Source organism: Rana temporaria, chromosome 2 (assembly GCF_905171775.1).
Source record: "Rana temporaria chromosome 2, aRanTem1.1, whole genome shotgun sequence".
Taxonomy (NCBI): domain Eukaryota; kingdom Metazoa; phylum Chordata; class Amphibia; order Anura; family Ranidae; genus Rana; species Rana temporaria.
The window spans coordinates 269,956,877-269,978,663 of NC_053490.1; the positions used below are offsets into that span (position 1 = coordinate 269,956,877).

The window sequence follows — 21,787 nt, forward strand, 5'->3', positions numbered from 1 at the left end:
AATATGTAAAGATTTTAGTGTGCCTAGTCTGGGCACAGGTTCACTTTAAATAAAGGCAGCAGAATGAAATAAATCCTCTATGTTGCTGAATAGTTGTCACGTTTATACCAATGCGCGACACTGAAATAAGAGGACTATTTTGGGAGTGAAAAAAAATAAGGATGTTACAGTTGACATAAATAAATAAAAATACATCACCACTGATATTGTATAATATGTCCACAGTTCAGTATTTTTATTTCATGTTTTATTTTTATTTTTTTTCTTTAAATCTGTCATCTCAAATTGCACAAACAAAACCGAACAGCATTTAATTTTTTTTTTTATGTTGTTGCTTAAATTCTCTCCTCTGTACACTCAAAACAGTGACCTAAGAACACCACAATATCCAACATACATAAACCTCAGGGAATAGGAGAAGGGTAGTACACAGACTGGAATCATGGTGCCTTCTTCGTTCCTGAATGAAATGGTCCCACAAAAAAAAGCACAGGATACAGCACAACATAGGGCCATCTGTTTATCATGGAGTGAGCTACACACACTAGCATTATCTATATGCGCAAATGAATATTCCCTTACGCAACTTTTTTTCTCTTTATGCAACGTTGTTTTGTATGTTGCTAAAATTAATAGTTTTATGAGCTGCACAACAAAACTGGAATAGAACATAGAGATTAGTGTTCTTTTGTCATCGGCAGTCTTGCATGTGGAAATAGAAACTTTTTTTTTTCTTCAGAATATACAAGTAGATATATGTATTTAGATAAGACAGTACATAAGCTGCTTACATACATCAATTTTGAGAGATTCAATATTAACTTTTCTAACACTACAGAGTGCAAATCAGAGATTCTTCACATAGACTGTTAGCTTTGTTAACCCCTTTGCTGCCAGTGTTTCTACACGATATATTTTAGAATGTATTGCAGGTCCTGTGAGGGGTTCAGAGGATTGTGTTAACCTCTGCAATAGCCAAGGTTTCCAAACCTAGCCTAGACATACGCATCCCCAGTTACTGGAGAGGTTACAAGCAGTCCTCCGTAAAAGAAAGGAAAAACCACAAACACAAAAATAAAAAAAATAGAAAGCCCACTTAAAGCATTGAAGTACTATGCCCATCAAAATAATCATCATAATTTTGGAGAATATGGAATGTGAACAAAAGAATTTAAAGTGGTGTGATCCATATGCTGTAGAAAATAAAACTGTCCTTCATGAAACAAAGGGATTTTGGAGCTCTTCCCTGCTATGGGTCAAGAAGGGGAAGGAGGACGGTGGAATTTCTTTAAGAAAATAGCCCAGGTTCAGAGGTTGCAGCTCTTTGTTTTACATGCTGTATCCAAATCCAGGTTGGGGCTGCGCGTATGTAGGTGGTGCAGTATAGCCGTAACCAAATGCCGCTTGGGGTGGTACTGGGACGCTGGGTCCTGCGGTCAGCATTAGCTGGGGCTGGCCTGTAGGAAGAAAGAGAGAAAAAAAAAAAGGTCTTTAATATGTCAAGATAATAGAACAATTTCCTGAAAAAATATTCTATTAGTGAAAATTTTACTTTCAGCTGTGCTTGGAAAAAAAAAAAAAAAAAAAACCCAGATAGCACTTTATTCTTTTAAGATTTTCGAGAAGTCTTCCAATGGGGACAAGCGTTCTGGTGACAACCAGGGATTTCCTCACTTTGGAGGGATTTTGCCTTACTTCCTGTTTTGGCTATGGGACAGAAGAGGGCAATTTCCCAAATTAAACAAAGATGGCAAAAAAAAAAAAAAAGAAGTTTTGCCTTCAGTTCTGCTTTAACCAGTTCCCGACCGGCTCACGCAGATATACTGCGGCAAAATGGCTCTCCAGGGCAATATATATTATATTATAATATACATACATACATATATATATATATATATATATATATATATATATATATATATATATATATATACACACACACACACACACACACACACACACACACACAGTCATGGCCAAAATTGTTGGCACCCCAGAATTTTTTCTAGAAAATCAAGCATTTCTCACAGAAAAGTATTGCAGTAACACGTTTTGCTATACACATGTTTATTACCCCTTTGTGTGTATTGGGAAAAAAAGCAAATTGGACATAACGTCACACAAAACTCCAAAAATGGTCTGGTTAAAATTCTTGGCACCCTTAACTTAACCAGTTCCCGACCCCCGCATGTACATATACGTCCACAATATGGCACGTACAGGCACATGGGCGTACACGTACGTCCTCGCCTATTAGCGGGTGGGGGGTCCGATCGGGACCCCCCCCGCTACATGCGGAGGTCGGGTCCGCTCGGGGAGCGATCCGGGACCACGGCGCGGCTATTTGTTTATAGCCGCTCCGTCGCGATCGCTCCCCGGAGCTGAAGAACGGGGAGAGCCGTGTGTAAACACGGCTTCCCCGTGCTTCACTGTGTCGGCGCATCGATCGCGTCATTCCCTTTATAGGGAAGACACGATCGATGACGTCATTCCTACAGCCACACCCCCCTACAGTTGTAAACACATACTAGGTGCACCCTAACTCCTACAGCGCCACCTGTGGTTAACTCCCAAACTGCAACTGTCATTTTCACAATAAAGAATGCAATTTAAATGCATTTTTTGCTGTGAAAATGACAATGGTCCCAAAAATGTGTCAAAATTGTCCGAAGTGTCCGCCATAATGTCGCAGTCACGAAAAAAATCGCTGATCGCCGCCATTAGTAGTAAAAAAAAAAAAAATTAATAAAAATGCAATAAAACTATCCCCTATTTTGTAAACGCTATAAATTTTGCGCAAACCAATCGATAAACGCTTATTGCGATTTTTTTTACTAAAAATAGGTAGAAGAATACGTATCGGCCTAAACTGAGGAAAAAAAATGTTTTTATATATGTTTTTGGGGGATATTTATTACAGCAAAAAGTAAAAAATAATAGGATTTTTTGTACTCACCGTAAAATCCTTTTCTCTGAAGTCCATGGACGGACACAGCTCCTTAAATCTTGACAAGTGGGTTATGTTCCCTGTTTACAGGAGAGGACTAGGCAGAAACATGTTAAATAGTTAAATACATGTTACATTAACAGAGTTGAACAGCCCCGCCCAGGGGGCGGTCCCTCCAGACATAACCCTCCTCACTGCAGCTTGCAGCCTCAGTTCGTAACAAGCAGTACAAACCTAAAAAGGAGGGGTGGGAGCTGTGTCCGTCCATGGACTTCAGAGAAAAGGATTTTACGGTGAGTACAAAAAATCCTATTTTCTCTTATCGTCCATGGACGGACACAGCTCCTTAAATCTTGACAAGTGGGACGTCCCCAAGCAGTGTCAAAAAACGAGGGGTGGGAAATATATCAGTAAAAACAATTTTAACTTCACCCCAAAACAAGCAGAGCTCCTCAACGGAGGAGGTGCAACTTTAAACAGCCGCCGGCAAAAACTAGCGGCTGAAAAAAACATCATAAGATGCACTCACAGCAACCATGTAAATTCTGGAAAAAGCGTGAACGGACGAGCAAATCGCCGCCTCGCACACCTGTGAGACCGACGCATGATGTCGGGGAAAAAAAAAAAAAAAAACCCAGGAAGCACCAATTGCCCTGGTCGAAAGTGCCGTGACCGGAAAGGGGGGCCCGCCCTTAGGAGCATAGGCCTGTATGACGGCCTGCCCGATCCACCGAGAAATGGTGGTCGACGAGACCGCCAGGCCCTTTTGTGGACCAGACACCGACACAAAAGAGAGTCAGAAGCTCCGAAATGGAGCCGTAGTAGGCTGGTATACCCGCAAAGCGCGTACCACGCATAAAGTATGAAAGGCCGAAACCTCCTTCGGAAGAAGGGAAGGTCGCGGGCGCACCATCACCTAATCCTTATGGGGGATCAAGCATGGCGGCTTGCAAGACAAGACCGCCAACTCAGAAACCCCTCTAACAGAGGTAAAGGCCACTAAAGGGGCCACCTTCTGAGATAGTGTCAAGAGAAAATCTCTCTGATGTTTCCAAAAGGAAGGTTCCTGAAGAACCGAGAGCACCAGAGTCAAAACTCATGGGGGAAGAGATGGGCCAAGAGGGGAAAGTATATGACAAACCCCTTGCACACAAAAAAAAAAAAAAAAAAAAGGGGACCCACCAGGGAACGGGCCGCAAAAAGGCCACTAAAAGAACACAGCCAAGGCTGAAATCTGCCCCCAAACGGTGCTTTAAGCAATTTTTAGATCCAATCCAAGCTTTAAAAACAGCAGGACCCTGGACATTGAAAGTACGCCCGTGGACGTCACTCCATCCCTTCGCACCAAGAGAGGTGCGACGGTAGATCCTCCGGAAGAAGACTACGGTGCCCTGTTGAGATGACCGAGTCAGACAGACCCTGGTCACCTAAAGTCTGGCTTCCAATAACCATGTTAAGCAAGTCAGTGACTGTACAACAGGAGGAAGTATGGGACCTTGAGACAGGAACCTCCTGCCCTGGCAATCGCCAGGGTGCCTCCGCTACCAGGCGCCCGATATCAGCGTACCAAGGACGCCGAGATTAATCTGGAGCGATTAGAATCATCGGGATCTCAGCATCCACTCTGTGGAGCGGCCGAGGAAGCAACTACCATGGAGGAATGGCAAAAAATCACCGATACAGACAACACAGGGCCACCAGCGCGACTGACGCGTCTGTACAAGATCACTAGACCTGGCCACTAACTGACACCCTTGCGGCGGAGACAAGCTGCCAGGAGATCCATGCCATGTGAGGCTCACCTCCTGCAAGGGAGCCGAAACACCCCAAGCACAAAGACCAGTCGCCCTGGTCCAGCATCTGGCGACTCCAGTAGTCTGCCTGCCGGCATACCTGATGGTAGACTGAAGCCACGGCCGTGGCGTTGTCCGGCTGAAACCAGATTGGTCGACCACAAGGAGAAGCATAGCCTGATCGCCTAAAATAGTAGGACAATGAACAGTAGACGGCACCTGGTATTCCCAGGCGGTCTTCCACCAGGCACTAGCCAGGCCCGACCCTGGGTAGCTACCGAGACCAGACACATTCAAGGAGGTGTGGTCATAGGTCCACGCAAGTCCAGCGACTCAGGGCCGACTGGACCCCCCAGTTTTGTGAACCTCCAGGTTCACAACCCGTGAGCTGGCATTCGTCGTAAACACCGACCACTGGAAGGAAGGAACAACTTCCCGGACCGAAGAGTCGGGAATCTCTGTCACCAACTCAGAGAGACTCTGACTAGGTGGCGCACAGGAATCTAATGATTTCAGAGACAAGAGATTTTTACCACCTGGACAGTAGTTCCACTGGAAAACCAGGGTGTGGAACTGGGCATACAGTACCACCTTGAAGGAGGCTACCCACAGACCCTGAACCAGCAGGCGCCCGGAGAGAAGACCGATTGCGTGATGCCAATACCTTCTCCGCAGACTGAAGAGTCTGCAATTTCTCCAGGGGAAGAAGGACCTTTGCCACTGAGGAGTCTGGATCAACACTAGATACTCCAACGCTGAGTCGGAACCTAGCATGCCCATAATTTGAACCCTGGGTCGCACACATGTAGGGCAGGCTTGCTGCCACTGAGCTACACTTTCTGGCCTAAACGTTTAACATCCACCCGAATCTTCGGAGGGTCTGAATGGGAATAACCCATCCACTAGGTCGGAGACAGAAGCTGCTCTCAGAAGAAAGTCGTCAAAGTAGCCAATGAGGCAAAGCCTCGCTGTCCCAACAAAATTCAAATAAGTGCGAGCTCCTAGCTGAAAACCCATGGTGCTGACGCCAGATCAAAAGGGAGGGCCACAGGCTGACAGAGACCCTTCTCTCATCACGAAGCACAGAAAAAAACACTGTGACATGTGCAAAACGGGACATGCATGTATGCGTCCCTGATGTCCGAGGACGTCAGGACATCCCCCGGATGAAGCGCAGCTACCACCGAACAAATGGATTCCATGCGGAACTACCCAACGTTCACAAAGGTATTTAGGGCCTGAGGCCCATAGAAAACCCCAAAACTCTCGTCCTGCAGGAAAGGTAAAATTACCTTGCAGCTTAGCAAATCCCACACTGCCCAAGGCAGACCGACGTGCCGGGAGGGGAAGACACAAGGACAGAACTTTGTTCTGTGGATAGGAGGAAACCCTATCTAGTACTCCGAAGAGACCACCTCGCAGACCCACTAGTCGGAGAGCAGGGAGGTTTCACTGAATTGTGAACCTGCAAGCCGCCCCTCCCACCTAGAGACAGGGAGGGAAGGCTATATACATTGGCAGGATTTGGGTGCCGGCGTGATCGGCTTATGCACCCAGGGACAGATTAGTCCCCCAGCTGGGCCTTTGACGGCCTGGGAGGGTTGCCCCTAAATAATACACACACATAGTGTGTATGTATATTATGTAGGTGTATGCACACATGTCTTTGGAGGAAACCGGAGTACCCGGAGGAAACCCACACAGACACAGGGAGCGACAATGCAAGCTCCAGGCAGATTGGCGTCAGTGTGCAGATTGGCGTCAGTGTGCAGATTCGAACCAATGACTCTTTTGCTGCCAAGTAATGGAGTTAAGCACTACACCACCGTGTGCATAAAACCATTCTGAAACAGACGCCCTGGATAACAAGGGCGCAGCATTCAATGAAGCATCACAGACCTATATGAGGCCCTGGACCAGCTGGTCCGCTAGGCTAATAACCTCAGGAGAGAGTCGGTGCTCCTCCACTGTCTGGTGCAAAATGCTCACTCTGTGAGTTGTATACAGCACTAGGGGTCAGGACTACTCCAAGATGGCCGCCGAGCGTTCAGAACGCGGCCACAGGAAAAAGGCCAGCACAATGTAAGCTGCGCCATAGCGTGGCTACAACAAAATGGGCGCCAATGGGAGTTTTCAATGTAATTGAAAAATCTCCCAAAAAAATAGCGCCAGCGACCACTGAGACCCCAGTGTAGTGGCCACAATAGGCCGCAAGCCAGACCCCAGCATGGTAAACATGGAACGGGTCAGTACTTCGGATCTTCTATCAGTCAGATCCATACAAGTAGGGGTTCCCGCCCGGCGGTGAGGGACTACAAAAGCCCTCAGTGGCTTTTCTCATTCCGCATCTCAGAAATTATCAAAGAAGGGCACAGAAGGAAAAAACCTACACAGCGGTCTGATTTGTGTGATCCAAAAAAGACCGAGCCCTCAGCGGAAACCCAGCTGCACTATGCAGCTTAGGAGAGTCCCTTGCAGCAGTAAAAAGCGCACCCATAAATGCCTTATTCTGCCTTTTTTTTTTAACTAGGTACCTGGTCCATGGCTCCAAACAGAGCATTCCCCAGGGGATAACGGGGGAAGGGGGCACTCTTTTACCGCCCGCCCGCAGTCCACCCCCACCCTGGCACAAACTGTGTCCAGGACTAACAATAAAAACTCTGTGGGAATCACAGGTGCTAACACCTGCTGCCACCACCAGCATGTGGGGAAGGACCCAGATACTGACTCCAATATTTACATATAGTGTGTATTATAATATGCACACCTGTCCATACAAATAGACAAAAGCTCCTAGAGCCCTATTCAGGGCCTCTCACCCACTTGCTGCGCTGACCAGGGGTAACCAGGGGACTCCCTCAGGAGGAGACTGCACAGCGCTGCCTGTGAGGAAAAGAACCGTGAGGTAACTTTTGCAGGGACCTGTGTTTAAACAGGAAAAGCCTCATAGGGCTGTTTTATTTAAGGATAAGACACAGATACAGCATAAAAAGCAAAACCATTACAGGTGTCACCAATCAGTCAGCGTCTGCTGAAGTATAATCATAAACATCTGTGCTCATCACAGGGCTTTTTACCTCACAGGAAAGCCCAATACAAAAAAGAAAAAACACAGGCCAGATAACAGTCCCCTCAGGAAGGCCCCCTCCCCCCTGACAGCGGCAATGTTAGCAATGCAGCAAGGGAAAGGAGCAGGGAAGCAAGGGGAAGGGACCCCCGAACCCCAGGAATGCCCAGCCGTACCAACCCACCGAAGCAGGAGGGACTGTACTTACCCGTCCGAGCGAGGACTCGCTGACGCATTCCTGACAGACCTACAACCGCAATGGAGGTAGCTGTCGGCCCGGTCCACTGTGATTGAGACAACACCACAGCTCAGTCATATGTGGACCTCGGAGCAAAGCTCACCGGCCACCTCAGGAGTCATGAGGTATGGCGTGGCAGACCAAGCCTCTTTGCAAAGGTGTGCCCACGCTTGCTGGTCGGACTGAGTAGACTACAAGGATCTATAATATCCAGCCTGTCTCTCAGCCAACAGTTGAAAGAAGATTCTTCAAGAAAAAGTAAAGTAAAATAAAATAAAATTTCTCCTCAGGGCGCTGGGCCCAAAGGGAGCCATACGTCCTTCTCCTTTGCTAGGCAGAACGAAACTGAGGCTGCAAGCTGCAGTGAGGAGGGTTATGTCTGGAGGGACCGCCCCCTGGGCGGGGCTGTTCAACTCTGTTAATGTAACATGTATTTAACTATTTAACATGTTTCTGCCTAGTCCTCTCCTGTAAACAGGGAACATAACCCACTTGTCAAGATTTAAGGAGCTGTGTCCGTCCATGGACGATAAGAGAAATTGCATTTTTTTCAAAATTGTCGCTCTATTTTTGTTTATAGCGCAAAAACTAAAAACCGCAGATGTGATCAAATACCACCAAAAGAAAGCTCTATTTGTGGGGAAAAAAGGACGCCAATTTTGTTTGGGAGCCACGTCGCACGACCGCGCAATTGTCTGTTAAAGCGACGCAGTCCCGAACTGTAAAAACACCTTGGGTCTTTAGGCTGCATATTGGTCCGGGGCTTAACTGGTTAACATTTGGTTGCACACCCTTTGGAAAAAATAACTGAAATCAATCGCTTCCTATAACCATCAATAAGAATAAGCTTATTTTGGACCACTCTTCCTTTGCAAACTGCTCCAGGTCTCTCTTATTTTCCCAACAGCAATTTTAAGATCTTTCCACAGGTGATCAATGGGATTTATATCTGGACACATTGCTGGCCACTTTAGAACTCTACAGCGCTTTGTTGCCATCCATTTCTGGGTGCTTTTTGACGTATGTTTGGGGTCATTGTCCTGCTGGAAGACCCAAGATCTCGGACGCAAACCCAGCTTTCTGACACTGGGCTCTACAGTGCGACCCAAAATCCTTTGGTAATCCTCAGATTTCATGATGCCTTGCACACATTTAAGGCACCCAGTGCCAGAGGCAGCAAAACAACCCCAAAACATCATTGAACCTCCACCATATTTCACTGTAGGTACTGTGTTCTTTTCTTTGTAGGCCTCATTCCGTTTTCGGTAAACAGTAGAATGATGTGCTTTACCAAAAAGCTCCATCTTGGTCTCATCTGTCCACAAGACATTTTCCCAGAAGGAGTTTGGCTTACTCAAGTACATTTTGGCAAACTGTAGTCTTACTTTTTTTTGTCTCTGTGTCAGCAGTGGGGTCCTCCTGGGTCTCCTGTCATAGCGTTTCATTTCATTCAAATGTCGACGGATAGTTGGCGCTGATACTGATGCGCCCTGAGCCTGCAGGACAGCTTGAATTTCTTTGGAACTTGTTTGGGGCTGCTTATCCACCATCTGGACTATCCTGCATTGCAACCTTTCATCAATTTTTCTTTTCCATCCACGCCCGGAGAGATTAGCTACAGTGCCATGGGTTGCAAACTTCTCAATAATGTTGCGCACGGTGGACAAAGGCAAATCTAGATCTCTGGAGATGGACTTGTAACCTTGAGATTGCTGATATTTTTCCACAATTTTGGTTCTCAAGTCCTCAGACAGTTCTCTTCTCTTTCTGTTGTCCATGCTTGGTGTGGCACACACAGACACACAATGCAAAGACTAAGTGAACTTCTCTCCTTTTTATCTGCTTTCAGGTGTGATTTTTATATTGCCCACACCTGTTACTTGCCCCAGGTGAGTTTAAAGGAGCATCACATGCTTGAAACAATCTTATTTTTCATCCACAATTTTGAAAAGGTGCCAAGAATTTTGACCAGCCCATTTTTGGAGTTGTGTGACATTATGTCCAATTTGCTTTTTTTCCTCCCTTTTTTGTTTTGTTCCAATACACACAAAGGGAATAAACATGTGTATAGCAAAACATGTGTTACTGCAATACTTTTCTGGAAGAATTTCTGGGGTGCCAACAATTTCGGCCATGACTATATATGTGTGTGTGTGTGTGTGTGTGTTTTCGCCCCAGGAGAGCCACCAGAGGGCGCGCAATCGCAGGCACGAGAGCCAGCACGGGGATTTGTGTGTGTAAACTACACAAATCCCTATGCTGTCATAGTAGAGGAGACAGATCGTGCGTTTCTAAAAAGTAGGAACAACGATCTGTCATCTCTCCTAGTCAGTCCCATCCCCACACAGAGAGAACACAGTGAGGGAACACACAATTAACCCCCTTGAGCGTCCCATAGTGTTAACCCCTTGCCGGCCAGTGACATTTATAGAGTAATCAGTGCATATTTATAGCACTGATCGCTCTATAAAATGTCAATGGCACCAAAAATGTGTCAAAAGTGTCTGATCTGCCTGCCGCAATACCGATAAAAATGGCAGATCACAGCCATTACTAGTATTTTTTTTTTTATTTAAGTGGGGGGTATTTATTATGGCAAAAAGTAAAAAACATAGTTTTTTTTATTTATTTTTTCAAAACATACACATTTTTGTTTGCAGCGCAAAAAAATTAACCGCAGAGGTGATCAAATACCACCAAAAGAAAGCTCCATTTGTGGGGAAAAGGACCCAAATTTCATTTGGGTACAGCATTGCATGACCGCGCAATTGTCAGTTAAAAAGACGCAGTGCCAAATTGTATAGAATCCATAAAGGTAAAAAACCTTGTGCCTTTACACTATACAACCATTTACTGGCCTCATGCACACAGGGCATTTTCAAAAACCAGCAGCAAAGCCAGTACCGACGCCAGAAAAAAAAATGGCTGTAAAAACACACTTTTAGAAGTGCTTCGCATTGAACTTAATGCACGTTTAGCTGCATTAGCATTTAGCAGTGTTTCTCTGCTCTCTATTTTCTGCTCCCAAATCCAATTACTACAGCTTAAAAACACTTAACCGCTAACACACGTTTAGCCGCAACAGGCGCCTTTACAGCAGTAACATTGCTGTTCCAGAATGCACTGGCCCTGTTTTTTTTTTTGTTTTTTTTTTAGTTAGTTATGTAGCATGAGGCTGTATATTTTGCAATATTTAAATTTTTGGTTAACTCATTCAAAGAATACAAGCTGACATAACATTCACTGCATTGATCCAGTCACACAATGTCAATGTAATGGTAGGATAAAACAAAGTTCAGGAATATTCCTTTATCCCATTGTTTTGCAAATCTATGTATACTACAAACTGTATGATTGAATCAGTTATTTTTTCCGCTTTTACTAACCTGACAGCTTATTATTCTATATAGGAAACCTTAAATTTTGTTTGCAAATATTAAAGATTCTAACTACCAGCAAGAATGAGTCCTTACACTTAAAGAGCACCTGTCATTTCAGATTCATCATGCCAGCGCCTGTTAGTGGGCATCCACTCACCTGTTGTTGCCCCTTCCCTCACCTTGTTGTGTCACTGCCGCATCAGCAGCCATCCCATTTTGTGAATGGGACTGTCAGTAAGTCAACAGCGGGTCAGAGGAGGAGCCGCTGTGGGGCAAAGATGACAGTTGCTCTTTAAAAATTATGATTTAAAAATCCGGTTGATTTAAATCAAGCCTTTTTACTAGCGATTTAACCACTTCCAGACCGCTGTACGCATATATGCGTCCACACTTTAAAGATTGATATCTCGGTAACGGCAGCAGCTGCTGCCACAACCGAGGTATCAATCTTTAGTGTCAGCGGTTCTGTTAACGATAACGGCGGTCTCCGCGGCGCATTCGCCGCAAGATCGCCGTTATCGGCGGCAGGAGAGGGCCCCCCCTTCCCGCCGCTCTTCCGCGCCCTCCGCTGCTTACCGGAGCCATCGGTAGCGGCGGAGGAGATCTGGACCGTTCGGCAGCTGAGCGGGGACGAGACTGAAGGAAAAATCTCCTTCACCCATCCCCATAGCTCTGCTGGGCGGAAGTGACGTCAAAACGTCAGTCCCGCCCAGCCTCTTAAAGAAACATTTTTTTTTTTGTCATTTAAAAAAATGACATTTTCAAATTCTTTTTTTTTTTTTTTTTTTTTTTTGCATTTTAGTCTAAATATGAGCTCTGAGGTCTTTTTGACCCCAGATCTCATATTTAAGAGGACCTGTCATGCTTTTTTTCTATTACAAGGGATGTTTACATTCCTTGTAATAGGAATAAAAGTGATCATTTTTTTTTTTTTATTATTTCAGTGTAAAAAATAATAAAATAAATTAAAAAAAAAAATAAGAAATTTTTTTTTTTTTTAAAGCGCCCTGTCCCGACGAGCTTGCGCGCAGAAGCGAACGCATACGCGAGTAGTGCCCGTATATGAAAACGGTGTTCAAATGACACAAGTGAGGTATCGCCGCGATCGTTAGAGCGAGAGCAATAATTCTAGCCCTAGGCCTCCTCTGTAACTCAAAAAATGCAACCTGTAGAATTTTTTAAACGTCGCCTATCGAGATTTTTAAGGGTAAAAGTTTGACGCCATGCCACGAGCGGGCGCAATTTGTAAGCGTGACATGTTGGGTATCATTTTACTCGGCGTAACATTATCTTTCACAATACATAAAAAAATTGGGCCAAATTTATTGCGGTCTTATTTTTTAATTAAAAAAAGTGATTTTTTTTCCAAAAAAAAGTGCGCTTGTAGGACCGCTGCGCAAATATGGTGTGACAAAAAGTATTGCAATGATCGCCATTTTATTCTATAGGGTATTAGAAAAAAAATATATAATGTTTGGGGGTTTTGAGTAATTTTCTAGCAAAAAAAACTGTTTTAGTCTTGTAAACACCAAATCTGAAAAACACCCAAAGTAGAGAAGTGGTTAAATAGATTGGATTGGATTTAAATCAAGTCTGTAAAGCAGTGTAGAGGAATGGCCATAAGAAGGATTACTTTGATGCAGTTGACTAGCTTATACATGTATTGCATGTGTGAACTAAAAATTCCTGTTTTTCATTGCATAGTCCTGTTAAGCTTGTATAGCAGTGTGCAGAGGGTCCATCTGGAATTTGTAGTGTTACTATGTGGTCACACCCCTTTAGCACCTGATTAAATACATGTACAAGCTATTGGGAAGTGATCACAGGTATATAGTTTCTCTGTTCCATTTAAAAAATAAAAACACTGTACCATCACTTCCCCAAAAAAGTGCTCTATAAATGTGAGAAGCGATAGTACAGCTTTATGAATACAGCAGGGGTGCAGAAAATGCGAGCAAAGCATAGTCAGCACTTTTGTCAAGTGCCTGTGACAGGTCAAGTGACGCCCACAGCACCAGAAGATCACAGCTGCAGGGGTTAAATAAAATTAAAAACAAACACAAAAAACACACACCTCACCAGTTATGACTACACACTGATTTTGCAGCATCCTAAATGCGTGCATCCTCAATTATATCCTCCTGGTAGGACTGGACCACTGCCCCCATATAAAACATGCCTACTGCTTTTTTTTCTTAACCCCTTTGTGCGCCGGTAGTACACATATATGCGGCCTCTCGGCAGGTGGGCCTTAACACAGAGTGCCCACATATATGCGTACCAGAATATAAACAGAGCTGTGTCAAGAGCGCATACTCCTGACAGCTACCGGTGGCTGACAAAGCTCCAGATCTTTGAGATTGACCCCACGCCACCTTCCATCAGAAACCTCTTAAAGGGCCGAGAGGTATCGGCGTTGGGGGTTAAACAAGACGCATTCGAAAATTAGGAGTTTGGTTACGAGAAAGATTTGATCAAATGTACCCCAAATAAGCCTAAAGATGTATGGGGGGGGGGGATTAAATCTCTGCTACCAAGAGATTCAACTATTTTGCCTACATTAAACCCTATTTGCAACAAACTGATTTCAGTCAATGTTGGACACAAAGAGCCCATAGGTTACAGTTAAAAAAACAAAACAAAAAACCCCCACGAGAATTACCATAAACAATTGGCTGTGTCTCCGTTGCTTGCTCCTCCTCTTTTCTGAGAGATTCAGAGGCATCCAGCTTGTCAACCTAAAAAAATAAAATTACAATAAAAATGGTTAGATTCCCAATGGTTACCAAGCCTCACTGACTCCTATATGAATGACCAGTAAAATGTGGAAAAGCCTTAAAATTCCTCTCTCATGGAGGTTACACAACCACTACAATATGCTGCCATACAAGGTAGTAATTGCCAGTATTTAGTAACCGCAATAATTAAATATGTTCATGTACAACTGGGAAACTTACCAATGTCATTTACTAATAAATATAAAATAAAGTACCACCAAGAGAATGACAGTAGGGGGTCCTTTGACATTCTTTTAGGTCCTTAAGGTTTTGGATATACAAGTCTAATGTATAAGTGCATCACTGGCTGGATTGTTTTGTAACAAAATACGCAACTGAAGACCAGCAGTTGAAAATATTCACCTGTAGATCTGTTCTATAAACCAAGTGATCTAGTGTCAAGGTCAATCTATATATATTTCCATACACCTGCTCCTCAGTAAGGAAAATCAGAAAACTGAACTGGCATGCAAGCAGTTCTCGCACACTGTACAATTTGGTTAATGGTTTCAGTCACAACAAAACAATGACAAATGTTAAGATTTTACAGACCAACATGATCCTATAAACAAAAAAGAAATTGGCAAAAAGTTCACCCTGACCTCAGTCCAAAGCCAAATTCTTCATTCTGTCTGATTATGCCTCATGTGTTCTCCACTTTCGATGCTCGATATAAACCTAACTCAGCAGAATGCGCCAGAGAAGAATTCACTCTAATAGCTAGAAGCCTCATTGAGCCTCGTCCTGAGAGGTCTGCAAGAATGAGGCAGGTAAAGGTGCCATGATTTACGATAGTACTTTATCTTCATTTTCAGTTGACCAATGTCCACTTTGTCTCCAAAATATGAGGAGGAAGAATTCTGGAAGACACCACCTAAACAATTTGTGTGCGTGTTCCTACAACCTTATGCAGGCAAAGCGTTCTACCAAACTGCTGACAGGTTAGTAGGGTTAATGATAAATCATAACAAGAAGTTATCTTGATATTTTAAATCACACTACAGCATGCATATACCACTTGATCCAGCATGGACAAAAAAGGCCCAGAAGGACACAAGCATAAGATTATGCAGCAGAAATTCAAACACACAACATGCTCAAATGCATGACAAGCATATTGTCTCAGTAAACACTATGAAACCAGATGTTTCCATTAGTTTGAAGGGTATAAAGAAAAGCCTGAAAAGATCTTCCATGCACACAAAAGACACGTCTTATTACAAAATAAATAAAAAACTAAACTATTTTTTTTGTCACCAATGAGTGCCTTCATCCCTGGGCACCTATGTGCTGGCAATCCAGCACCTGTGCCCCTTCCAAACATATATGTTTGTAGTCTGCACAGTTTAAGAAAAATTGCACATTGTGAGGGATATCTAACATTTTACTTTTTTTGTCTAGATAAAAAAAAGGTGCAAGACTGCACAGATTACAAATAAATACTATATACAAATGCATAGGATTTATTTACAGACTAAAAGTATACCCCACCTGTTCATGAGGAATAGATACTCTTGCTAGAGCAAAAGCACCTGTGGGTTTATTTACAATTTCTATTGCAGCAGCATCACAATCTAAACTAAAATACTTCTAGGTCTTTCAGTGAGCCCCTTGTTTTGGTAGGTCTGGAGCCTAGAATTTATTTATTTTTGCCTTGCTTTGAAATGCAAGTTCACTTTCAGCAGGCTTTCCCAATATTTCCCAGGCATTCATCCTCTGAGTGGCACATAACAGCGTAGCTGTCAGGGGTTTATCCCATAGCGGCTGCTCTGGGATGCTCACACTGTGCTCAGTGCCCTCTCCCTCTCAATATGAGCTCTGCAAAATCTATTTTCCTTCTCATCCATTGAGGGCACAGAAAGTCTTTCACCTTTGGGATGTCCAAAAGCAGTCTAAAGAGCCTCCGGAAGCTGACATAAAACAGTTAAAACTTAGAGAATGTATAAACTGATGACCAGAAGGAAGCCTCACAAATCTAAAAAGCACTCGGTGTGCACTGCCAAGAAACGGTGGGATAAAGTGGTGAAGAAGCAGCTGGAATACTCTTCCAGGGTCCATCTGGGTTGACAAAAAGAAAATAAGCCTTCCTGAAAGAAGCAGTAACTGTAAGATAGACTTTTACAACCCAAATTATAGCCAGACAATAGAAGGAAATATCTTAAATGAACCTGGAGTCGAAACACTGTCCTGGTTTAGGTGAAAGGGGAAAATACATTAGGCAAGAAGGAAGTCACAGCCCTCACCACCACCTTGTCCCTATGAAAAAAAAAAAAAGAAATTTCCTTAAAGGATTAGGTTCAGACGCGCCTTACAGTGATGATTGAAACAAGTAATACCACCTTGTAGGTAATAGTAGGTAGTGGAGCCCGAGGCATTCAAACAGCAGTTTCTAAAGTGTGGACAGAAACAGATTCCTACTCCACAGTTACAAGGGAACGATCATGGAAAGTTACAAGAGACTAAGGTCTTGATGAAAGAATGAGAGGGCTATGGTCTCTGAAACAAAACAAAAAAGGTAGAAACATGACCCTTGAGAGTACTTGCAGCTGAAGCTGATCCAGACCTAGCTGCAGGAAAGAGGAACTGTCCCACAGAGACACTCACTTGCTAAGATGGCATAGCATATCGGCCAGGGGTAGTCCGGAGCAATGAGAATCGCCTGGATGCCCTTCACCCTAGATCTCGCAAAGCACGCAAGAAGCTTAAAAGATATACTAAACCCAGAAGCCATCTCCTGCTTCCGCTATAGAACATGTGTACTTGGAGACAAACATGTTCAGTTTGTTTTCGAGTTGGAAGCAAGGTGGTCAGTATCCAATGACCCCACCAGCAATACAGTTCCTGGAACACCTTTTTTGCTCATCTGTGCAACACAGAAAGGTTGGAGGTGAGAAACCAAGAAGAGGGCAAGATACTGCACTGGGTGTCTGAGCTCAAAGCAGTCCAAGTGTCTGGAAAGGTTAACAAATATTGCCTTACTCTGAAAAGTGGAGGTGTACCTTCATGACAAATAAGTTTATTCTAAGAATATGGCAGATCTTTGAGCCCCACACCTTGCTGTTGGACTATGAGACAAGCTTGGGGGATCTGGAAATGTGTATCAGACAATTAGACGTGGGTTCCCTTTTAAGACACTTTGACCAAATGGCCTAGGTTTGGCAAAGTTAAGTCAATGACAAGATGGGGAGCAAAGCAGGGCGTGTCGCGAGACCTCCGCTCCAGAGAGGACCTCCAACCATTTATTGGTTAGATGCTTAAAGATAGACGCATCCTCTATTTGTACGCTGGTCACTTTGTTAAAGTAGGACGCTGCCAGATCAACAGTGGGACCGACTACAACAAATACAAGACAAATAAGCGCTTGGGGGAAGAAAACATCTTGTCAGGGTATTTCCAAAATATTGTACCCAAAATCGATCATTTTGGGTACAACCAGCCTGCCGAATTTTACATGCGATTATTGGAAGCAGCTGTTCTAGCCACTAGCAATAAACACTTTCTTCAGGCGCGGACAGCTTCCCCGCCTAGAGAAGACAATGGTTCAGCAAGAGGGATTCCTGCATCAGCACTTGTTCATATTGCTAGGAGAAACAAGCAAATTTCTTTCCTGCAACCAGTGGTTGCAGGAAAGAAATTTGCTCAGTTTATGGCCTGCATAAGTGATTTTGGCCACAAAGTCTTGCATGACTGTAGTTACAAACCTCAGCTGAAAGGACAAAAAGGAACCGACCACACCTGATGGAGCAAAGTAAGACTGTGTAGAACCTGAAGAAGTGGACAACAGGATCCCAGGCTACGGAGACCAGTTGCACCTACTGTAGAAGGACAGCAGGAACATCCCTGTGTGGCTCTTTGCAAAGCAGGAGCAACAATGGGAAGATGCTTCCTCAATGCTGCATGCCAGTAAAGAGCATGCGCACACACTCTACCCAGCAGATGAAGTCAGTGATCATTCACACATGGTTACCCACCTAAGCAGTAAAAACTGGTGGTAAATGGAGTATTTTAAAGACAGCTAGAGACCCGTGTACTTGATGAGCCTGCCGATTGGCCTAAAATGCTCACACACAAAGTCTTCATGGAGAGCACAAATGTTGAGGTGAGGCCAGCATCTCTTGATTCGGAAAAAGAGCTCCACAGCTAACATTTTACCAAAATGGAGGAGTCTGGAAAGTTCTACGTGAAACCATGTACCTGAAAGTCACTTCCAGGCTACCGCCACAATGTTAAGCTCAACAATGTCCAGGTGTGGCACTCCATAGGACAGGCTAAGAATGTCTGCAATCAAAGAGCCAAGCTCAAGCAGCAGTGTAAAAAATAGTCATAGATGAAGCAAAAGATGCAGAGAATAGAAGCAAAAGATGCAGAGAATAATAAAAAAATATATATATATCTATATATATATAATCTAGCAAAAGGTTAACCAGAGCTATCCTGGGCTGGTGTACATTTTTTCGTTTGAGTGTCCAATCCACCTCAAGGCGATAAAGCTTCACATGTACCTCAATGGACGAGAGAGAAATGCAATCCTAAACATTCAAGTTGTTAATTGGCATCTCCCCTTTCAACCTCAAAGTGCTAACTGTCCAAACTTTTATCCATCCTCACCAATGGACTATTGTGCTGGTTAAAAAGCTACCTTTTGTTTACTTTTTAAGTTGTCCACATAACATGACTGTTACAGCTATTGCTCTAACCACAGCCAGGTATCAACTTTCTCCACAAATTGAAGGTGTTGAGCAGTGGCGTGCTGGTTTGACAAAGGGGAAAAATACTTCGAACGTGAAAGGAGCAAGAATACTCCTAAAGAGAAAAAGTATATGTCTATTTAAATGTTATCATTTCCTTATTTTCCTGAGAAAAGTGGAATAATTCAGTGTTACCCATGTAAACAGATTACCAATAGGTTAGTAGGGACACACGGTAAAAGGCTTTTCCACAGAAGCTGCGGTAAGCTGCAGATCTAAGAGAACGCCTAATGAAAAACATGCATTTGATGCCGTTTGTGTTATGTGAACATGAGAATAAAAAAGGCAACAAAACTAAAGCAAGAAGTGGATTCTGTCCATGGAGTTTGCCATACACATTTCTGTTGTCAAAAGCCTACAGCAATGCTTGTTCCAAATTGCAAAAACATGGTGATGCATTTACAAAAGCTGCCAGACATGCTCATCGGGGCAATACAAACAGTTAAATTGCCTATATTGTTTCACACAAACACACCCTCAAATTTGGAGGACCAGACACAGAAGGACATTTTCCTGATGTCTATAACCAATTATCCTACTATCTTAATATTAATCCCTTTTCAGAACAGTACATATTTGTAAGGTAGTAGGTTTCTCTACTAGGAAAATTTCAGCAAACTCTGTTCAATCACAAATGAACCAAATATGGAACCAAGTAGTGAAGCTGTGCACTCCAAAAAAAGGTAAAAAAAAAAAGGTAAAAAGGAATAGGCCAACAGCTTACCACATATTTAATTGTGAGCTTATAAAAAGCACAAGGATTACATTTCACTGGCTAAAAGTATTGGGATCTTTTGCTTGGTACTTTTGAGTCTTGTCTGCTGCCCACAGTATCTGGCAATTAATCTAGCCAATGAATTTTAGGATACATTATTATTTGTAGTTTCCTGAACAGGCATTAGGGGTATAGGAGAGTAGTATCCAAATACTGGACTCTTGCTGTACTTGAATTTGACTGGAATCTCCTTAAAGCTTACCTATAATGAAAACACAACCACTTCTTTGAACCCTATCCCTGTGCCAACATAACACAAAAAGTCCTAGGTTATGGCATTTGATCAGATAAGGTCAAAATAAGTGGCCTGAGAGTGACACCAGGCGGAAGCGTCTTAACTGATCTGTACCTAGACTGCGATCCTTACCTTTAGTGGAGACCTCATGCCCAAATTCTTATCACTTAAATGGTCACCTTGTAAACCGGAAGGAGCATTATTTTGTATCATATAACAAGGGGGGGGGGGGGCTGATGGTCAGGATAGGGAAAGAGCGTTGTATTTTCACAATAAGTTTGCTTTAACCTGAGACTTCAAGAACTCAAACAGTGAACATAATATTTTGAGCAATTTGACCCTTGACTTCTCAATAACAGCAGGAAAAAATCACTTCTGTGACTACTTTTGCCTACTGTCAGCAAATATTAAAACATCATCAGAAACTGGATCACAGTTCAATGTTAGTGGCAAAATTGGCATTTCTGAAGGATATGTATGATTTAATGCAATTCCAAACAATAGAATTAAAACATAGAAAATCAAAGCCGTGGGAAACTAAACTTCTAAACACTTGGGATGTACTGTCCACAGATTTAGCCATGGGCATGTTAGGCGAAATATTATCTGAATGTGTTTGCTCAATATTTTTCACTCATGAATATGAATTCAGAGTTCAAAAGAACACAATGGAAACAGTGGAAAAGCAAGAGAAAAAGGGGAAAGGACTGTTGCACTAGCATCTCGGCAAATCCCAAGATTAGCATAACCCAACTGAACACAAATTTTACCTCCAACACATCCACCCAAAACATAAATGTTAACTTGGTCTTAGATGGAAATCTTGATAAAATCCCATCTTTTCCACTTTAAATTGCAATAAGATTTTCAAATTTTTATGATACAACTATCATTTTAAACTGGTAAGATATTTAAAAATATGGCATTCTTCTAGACCTCTGGAGCTTTCTGTACATAATTTCCAGAATGCCCTAGAAAATTAATTTCCTGGTCATGTCATGGGATTGTGTTTTTTTTTATTTTTCCTTTTACTACAACTCTGGGATTGATCATGTAATTTCAGCAAGCAGATCCTCACGCTCAAGTAGTAGGGAGTGACCAAAACACATGCGTTCATTTCAACACAAACAGCAGCAGGCAAAAATCTGCAATACATGGCCCTACAGACCAGGAAAGGATTTTCTGTGCAGTCTTCACAAGCTGAAAGTGACAACACAGTTAGATATTTTATGCATTTAAAGTCCTTCAGTTGTCTAAAATGACTGGCCAGCTTTACATTAGTAACTGTGAGCCAATGCCTTATGCCTTTCCTGAGTATAGATTAGCCAATTAGTAGTAACACACTAAGAGACCTACTGCTAACTAATTTAGTTCATTTAGTTAAATGCCAGCAGAGGCTTTAAGTAAATGCAGGTCAGGAAAGAAGGAAAATAGAAGCAGTAGTAATAATTAAGGAAGGGGAAATGGGAAACGCATGCAGATTCTTTAGACTTAGTCTTCCAGGTTTAAAGATGGAATACAAGAATCAACTTTCACCTTTTCCTTTATTGCATCAACCTGCAAAGGAATTCAGAGGGTGCAGCTTAGAAAATCAAATTTCACATTCAGCATAAAAAAAAAAAAAAGGAAGAATAAGCAAAGAAAACAAAATGCGGCTGTTAGAAAGAAAAAAAAAAAAAAAAAAAAAAAAGGAAAGGGAAAAAAAAATTAAAATTAAAATTACATGACCACAAAAAAAAAAAAAAAAAGGAACTGAAAGTATGCGATTGTGCCTTGGTCACCACACTGCACATTGAGAATGACAGTGTTCCTCTTTATACGTTAGTA

General features: G+C 42.9%; 1 protein-coding gene across 4 annotated transcripts in view; it reads right to left on the reverse strand.

Annotated features, from left to right (window-relative positions):
• Positions 1-206: 206 nt before the first annotated feature.
• CLTC (clathrin heavy chain) overlaps positions 207-21,787 on the reverse strand; it is a 104,108-nt gene continuing 82,527 nt past the window's right edge. For 2 of the 4 annotated variants that reach the window (XM_040336942.1, XM_040336943.1), the window contains 3 exons: positions 21,497-21,517; positions 14,088-14,163; positions 207-1,457 (listed from right to left, as the gene is read on the reverse strand). In XM_040336942.1, the coding sequence (XP_040192876.1) occupies positions 1,330-1,457; positions 14,088-14,163; positions 21,497-21,517 (225 nt within the window). In that variant the 3' untranslated portion in view covers positions 207-1,329. The remainder of the gene's footprint in view (positions 1,458-14,087; positions 14,164-21,496; positions 21,518-21,787) is intronic. The other 2 variants (XM_040336944.1, XM_040336945.1) reach the window with 1 other exon arrangement.